Genomic DNA, 6,814 nt, shown 5'->3' with positions numbered 1-6,814 from the left:
AATCAACTGAAGAATTATTTGAAATTGAAGCTGGAAATTGGCGAGCTTCTCAGCTTCAAGTGAAAATAATTTTTTGGGTAATTTACACGAAATTGCCCGCTTTTATCCTCATAATTTCGTGGTTTTAGGGCTCGTTTTTCAAAGGATTTCGGTTTTACGGGAGCTTGAAAACAGCCTTGCTTCGTCTCTGAAAATTTCACATTCTGCTTTCTTTTTGCATAAAAGTTGCAAATTTCGTGCAAATCACCCGAAGAATTATTTCAAATTTTGGAACATTTTCACGTTGCCAGGATTTTGAAATAGCGTTGAGCAGAGTGGAAAATAGCAGTTTACTTACCAGGTTCATTCAAGTGAAAAACGCTTCCGGTCACTCAATTTGGGCCAGATTTGTTGCGTATGAATACAGGGTGATCGTGTCAAAAATAGCTAGTAATGAAAACCTTAAAAGATTCACGATTTTGTCCCAAACCACACAATAGTTTGAAAAATAGCCACCCTGTAGACGTATGGAAACGAACGGGGTTGCTTCACTTGCTCTTGTCTTCTTCGGGTCAGAACTTTTAAATCGCGTTTTCGCACTAAATGAATTCAAACTTACATATTTTCGTAAATCATCTCCTATTCGTTTTGAGTGGAGCGTCGTTTCCTCCGCTCAGTAGTTTGACGGAACACTAGGAAAAGTAGGGACAAAATAACGCAAAAAACTAATAATAATCATAATTTATTTTCATATATATGTATATGTATATCAGATATCTAGTTATATACACAATTAAATAGCATCGATATGTACAAATCAAGAGAGTCTTATAGAGGTGATCGTTGTTACAAGAAACAAATCGTATTTATTGCTATAAATGCCCGAGTGGCATTGTTTTAGTCCGAAAGCGAAGCGGCAGCAGGAAACAGTCTTGATCGGCATTGGTCAACAATAACTTTGTACAAATATACACATTGGACTGATCTAAACAAATGCGATTGAGCGTTACGAACTAGATAAGCCTAAATCTATCTGAACAAGCCCAGTCGAGAAATGTACACTTAATATATTAATAATACTCATCATTGTTATAGTTTTTACCACATATTTAGTCATTGCGCAGTTTTGTCTTAGGCATGTTGGTTTTTCCGAGGATTGTCTTAACAGGTTGAAGCGTCAGGTGGAGGACTTGCACGAAAAACCACTTGTTGCGGGCAACAAAGCGCTTTTCTGCTGGTCGAGTTTATTGTTTTAACCATTATTATGCACTTACACGTACGTAGAAAAATGATAAAGTACAAAATAAACTATGGGGTAAGCAGTTCATACATATTTGGTAAGTTCAGCCTTATGAGGGATAGTCCATCGCGACATCTAGTGGGGGTAAATAGCTGAAACAAAAACGGTGTGGTTTAACATTTTGAAGCGATTTCTCTTCTGCAAACCGTTCAGCATCCAGAACCATAAATCAAAAAGTCGGTTTGTGAACCTTTTAAGACATTCCCTTGTAATCTAAAAATACGTTCTCCTGCTTTATCGAGCTAATTTTACACTGCGAGGCCTTGTTTCCTACATAGGAAACTACTGCAAGCTCGGGCTTTTAAAATTTATTACTTTGATTACCGATAGTGGCGTGAGTTTTATGGTCGGCGATGATTGATGCGTAAACACACCGGGACTTTAACACATGCTGATGAACACTTTTGGGGAATTATCGGTCGTTTTTTGTTCTTTCCCAGTGTTGATAGCCGATGAAGGAGTGCCGAAAGTCGACGGTTTTCCTTAGAGTTCGAGTGAAGAAGGATGTGGAAGATTGGGTTGGAGGCAACCAGACCGGGACCCATGAATCTTCCTGCGAAATCAACTTGCCAAAATCTCTTCCTGGTTGGAAACAGCCTCAAAAAGTCAAGGGTTGATGGTAAGTTTGCACGAGTTTAAACTATCGTTGGCAACAAACAGTCTGGTCCGGTCCTGTGGAGTTCCACTACTGTTCTATTTTCGGCCTTATCGCCCATTCGGGCAATTTAAAACAGATTTCGTTAATTGAAAATTATGCTGGTACACAGATTTCTTAGAACCATTACTTTGGGCGCGATAATCGGCACTTAGAGCGCCTTTTTAACATTCTCTTGAATGGGGGATCGCCTGAATAGGGCGACTGTCGAGAGTGGCGAAGAAGAGAACGAAGGCGTTTGGTACACAATGCTTTTAGTTAACTCGGACATATTGTTATCGGGGAACGTAATCCGGTACCCGTCTGAAGTGCCATTAAGGCGGATCGATTAAAATGTCGAGTGTCAGGTTTTTATGGAGTGTTTTCCAACATGAGGAGTACCGTTCAAGACAAGCGGGGCGACATCTGCTTTTCGCCTCGTTTCTACTTCATGTTCCGGATGCTTCAAGGTTCTCTCCTTTAGCCGTTATTATCGTCAATATCCAACACTCACAGTACCTGTGAGCTACACGCATTTCTTTGCAAGAGAATTATCGAGATGCTGTTTGAAAATAGTCCTGAGGACTCACGACTGCTACTATCATGAACATCAGGCACGTGAGGGCGATATTTTTTTAATGCAACGTGACCCGGTCAAATTCGTCAATATTTTTACATAAAAAGTACGAAAATTAGTTAAAAAAGCCACGAAAATCGCAAATGCCGCTTCTTTTGGTCACGGTGCAACTGGCCGTGGAAACTCGCGCAGTAATCGACATTAGCCAAACAAAAGTGTGTTCAAAGTAGACAAAAGAAGCAAAAAGAGAGAGACCGAAATCAACGGCGTAAATTAGAACTCACCTACGGGCTTACGACTATTTTTATGGGGCGTGACCCTCTCAAATGCGTAAATGCTTTTATACGGAAAGTAGTTCTTGAAGCTAAAACAAAAGAAACTTTCAAAAAGTCACGAAAACAAATGTTGGTGCATTCGGTCACGGCGCAATTGGCGGCAGAAGCACGCATATAAATCGACATACGTCAAATAAAAAAGAAAAAAATGTGCCTCTGCAAAGAAGACAGATGAAGCAAAAAGGGGAAAACCGGCATCAACGGCGCCAAACCGATAAAAGATGAATCAGAAATCGCCTACGGACGTACGACATTTCTTTTTATGGGGCGTGACCCGTTCAAATTCGAAACTATTTCCAGATCAAATGTAGTTCCTGAAGCTGAAACTCACGGAATTTCCAAAAAGACAACGAGAATCTCAATTTCCGCTTCAGTCCGTCGTAAAATCGATTAATAAATGACTTAGAAATCACCCACGAACTGACGACGTTTTTAAGGGACGTGACCCATTTATGACCCTCTGAAATTTGCAAATATTTTTACATCAAAAGTGGTCCTGGAAGCTAAAATAATTTCCAAAAGTCACAAAAATTGCAGGTGCCGCTTCATTCGGTCACGGCGCAAAGGGAAGAGCCAGTTCAAAGCAGACAGAAGAAGCAAGAAAAAAAAGTGCGGCATCAAAGCCACCTAATCGATAAACAGATGAATCAGAAATCGCCTGCGGACTTGCAACGTATTTCTTGGTGCGTGACCCTGTCAAATGCATCAATATTTTTTAATATCAAAAGTAGTTCTTGAAGGTAAAACAAACGAAAGTTCCAAAAAGTCACGTAAACTGCAAATTCCGGTCAATTCGGTCACGGCGCAATTGGCGGTTCAAACACGCGTAGAAGTCGACATTTGTCAAACGAAAAAAACTGTTCTTCAAAGAAGACAGAAGAAGCAAAAAGAAAGAGACCGGAATCAACGGCGTCAAATTAATAAAAAGATGACTTAGAAATCGCTTACGGACTTACGACGTTTTTTAAGGGACGTGACCCATTTATGACTCTCTCAAATTTGTCAATATTTTTACATCAAAAGTGGTCCTGGAAGTTAAAATAATTTCCAAAAGTCACAAAAATTGCAGGTGCCGCTTCATTCGGTCACGGCGCAAAGAAAAGAGCCCGTTCAAAGCAGACAGAAGAAGGAAGAAAAGAAAGTGCAACATCAAAGCCACCAAATCGATAAACAAATGAATCAGAAATCACCTGCGGACTTGCGACGTATTTCTTGGGGTGTGACCCTGTCAAATTCATCAAAGTTTTTTAATATCAAAAGTAGTTCTTGAAGGTAAAACAAACGAAAGTTCCAAAAACTCACGTAAACCGCAAATTCCGGTCAATTCGGTCACGGCGCAATTTGCGGTTCAAACACGCGTAGAAGTCGGCATTCGTCAAACGAAAAAAACTGTTCTTCAAAGAAGACAGAAGAAGCAAAAAGAAAGAGACCGGAATCAACGGCGTCAAATCAATAAAAAGATGACTTAGAAATCACCTACGGACTTACGACGTTTCTTGTGGGGCGTGGCACGCTCCACTTCGTCATTATTTTTACATGAAAAATAGTTCCGCGGCTCTCAAACAAACGGACTTTCAAAAAAGTCACAAAAATCGCAAACGCCGCTTCTTTCGGTCACGGCGCAATTGGCGCTAGAAACGTGCGCAGTAATCGACATCCGTCAAACAAAAAAAAACTGTTTTTCCAAGAAGACAGAAGAAGTAAAGAGGGAGAGACCGGAATCAACGGTGTCAAATCAATAAAAAGATGAATTAGAAATCCGTTACGGACTTACGACGTTTTTCATGTGACGTGACCTTAACAAATTCGTAAATATTTTCATATCAAATGTAGTTCCTAAAGCTGAAACAAAAAGATTAACAATTGAATTAGAAATCGCCTACCGGCCAACGAAGTTTTTAATGGGATGTGACCCATTTACGACCCTCTCGAATTTGTAAATATTTTCAAATCTAAAGTAGTTCCGGAAGCTAAAATAAACGGAATGTCAAAGTCACCAAACATTTTTTTGGGGCGTGACCCTGTCAAATGCGTCAATATTTGTAATATCAAAAGTAGTTCTTGCAGCTAAAACAAACGAAATTTCCGAAATAGTCCCGAAAAGCGCAAATGCCGGTTCATTTGGTCACGATGCACGAGGCGGTAGAAAAAACGCATAGTAATCGACAAAGCCAAATAAAAAATGTGCCTGTGCAAAGAAGACAGACGAAGCAAAAAGAGAAAGTGCAGCATCAACGCGAAAGTCAAATCGATAAATAGATGAATGATGGGGCGTGACTTCAAATACGTCCATTTTTCGTGAATAAAAACGGAAACTTGACGGAACTACCCAAAACTTACCTTATAATATATCACAGAAGAAATCAGTTTAAGGGCCAATATGAGGCTTGCCGTTGACGAAGCGAGGCTGCCGCTGCAATCTGACAGGAGGCGGCGTGCTGAACGGAGGTGGCGGAGGACTAAAATGAGGCTTGTACTCCTTGCAAAGATCAGTGGCGGCGTAATGTTGCTCGGATGGGGGCGGCCCTGAGGGCGGACTGGGGAACATGTGCTGCAGATCGGGCGGACTGCGTTGCAAAAGTGGGGGCTGCTGCAGTGGTTCCGCATAGTCCACATAGTCCGATGAGGAAGTGGTAAGATGGCCTGGTTGAATCAACGAGTCAACTGGACGAACGAAATTGATCGGCAGGAACTTACCCAGGGATGGGCTGCGGTAGAGATGAGTCTTGTCGGGGATTTGACTAGGACGGGACGAGTTTTTGCGCCGGCGATGTTGGATGCCCATGCATAAAGCGATGGCCACCACGACCAGAACCCCCACTATCAGGATCATCACAATGCCCAAATACTTCCAGACGCCCTCTTGATCGTTCATGGCGCTGACCACGTTCTTATTGTCGGGGCTTGCGCTCTTGCCATCGCCTCCTAGAGGGCCCACCTCCATCGCCTCCTCCTCCTCTCCGCTGAAGTTGCCCGACACCGGCGAACTCTCGAACGTCACTTCACTGATGAGGATCCAGCGGGCTGCGAAGAACAGCTGCAGCTTCACGAACCGCCCGATCCGATGGTGCAGCTTGAACGACACGTTCCGCGGCGTCTCCATGATTTTGTCCTCGAACGATTCGTACGTGATCGGCTCACCTTTGTAGCGCCTACCGCCCACGCTAAAGAACACTTTGGTCTCGCTGAACACCTGCACCTCCTTGGTGAACTGATTGTTCGTGTAGATGTTCACTGAGCTGAACTCGCGCACTTTATCGAACTCGAACGTGATTTCCACCGGGTGATTTTCCCTGTTGTCGCTCTTCCATCCGATCCATCCCTGACCTGCGTCCTCATGGAAGGACATCTTGAAGTCGTCCGGCGCTGTTTGGCCGTCGGTCAACTGACCAAGACCTGCAACCGAGACGGAGTTTTCAAACAACAGAAATTGGGCTTTACTGCCATAATCAAGCGTGAGCAAACGACTTAAGAAAAAGTATATTTTTGATGGAAACCACTGGCACAATAGGCATGGGTAACACTGTGTTGAGTTATAACACATCGCGCCTCACTGCGCCCCACTTTGAATGACGCTTAGCAATTGGAAATTGCCACATTAATAGAGAGTCAGGCAAAGAGTCAGCTTAGTTATACTGTGAATTTGGCTCCAATTGAGCTCTTGGTTCTTTCACAAGAAATTTCCAAACTCGAAATAAACGGCGAAATTTGAAACTGATACACCAGATCGGGCCAAAATGTTATGCTGGGTTAGAGTTTTCTATTCGAAGTGGATTTTCATGGTGAAAGTGTAGGGAACTTGTAGAGAATTCTTGGATATAAAATAGAGGATGGGGCGCCAGCTTGCAAAAGTCTCTAATCTATAAACCTTTCAGCTTGAACTGGGTTTAGTTTTCCGATAAGCAACTGAAGTTTTATGGATTCTGTATATTTCCCTCGGTGATTCAAATAAGTTTGGCTTTGGACAGATCTATTAGTTCTTTCGTAGG

The 6,814-nt window shown here is 42.4% G+C and overlaps 1 protein-coding gene across 1 annotated transcript in view; it reads right to left on the bottom strand.

The window, feature by feature from the left end:
- Window positions 1–702: 702 nt before the first annotated feature.
- LOC109543330 (discoidin domain-containing receptor 2) overlaps window positions 703–6,814 on the bottom strand; it is a gene marked incomplete in the record, with an annotated part of 18,910 nt that continues 12,798 nt past the window's right edge. Inside the window, 3 exon segments of the mRNA XM_048669715.1 lie at window positions 703–1,371; window positions 5,166–5,468; window positions 5,523–6,221. Of these exon segments, the coding sequence (XP_048525672.1) occupies window positions 5,194–5,468; window positions 5,523–6,221 (974 nt within the window).

The sequence above is a fragment of the Dendroctonus ponderosae genome, unplaced genomic scaffold (genome assembly GCF_020466585.1).
Source record: "Dendroctonus ponderosae isolate FM_Combo_2020 unplaced genomic scaffold, Dpon_F_20191213v2 Dpon_F_20191213_9, whole genome shotgun sequence".
Lineage (NCBI taxonomy): Eukaryota > Metazoa > Arthropoda > Insecta > Coleoptera > Curculionidae > Dendroctonus > Dendroctonus ponderosae.
The sequence above is the reverse complement of the archived record's forward strand: the minus strand, read 5'-3'. Positions and strand labels throughout refer to the sequence as shown.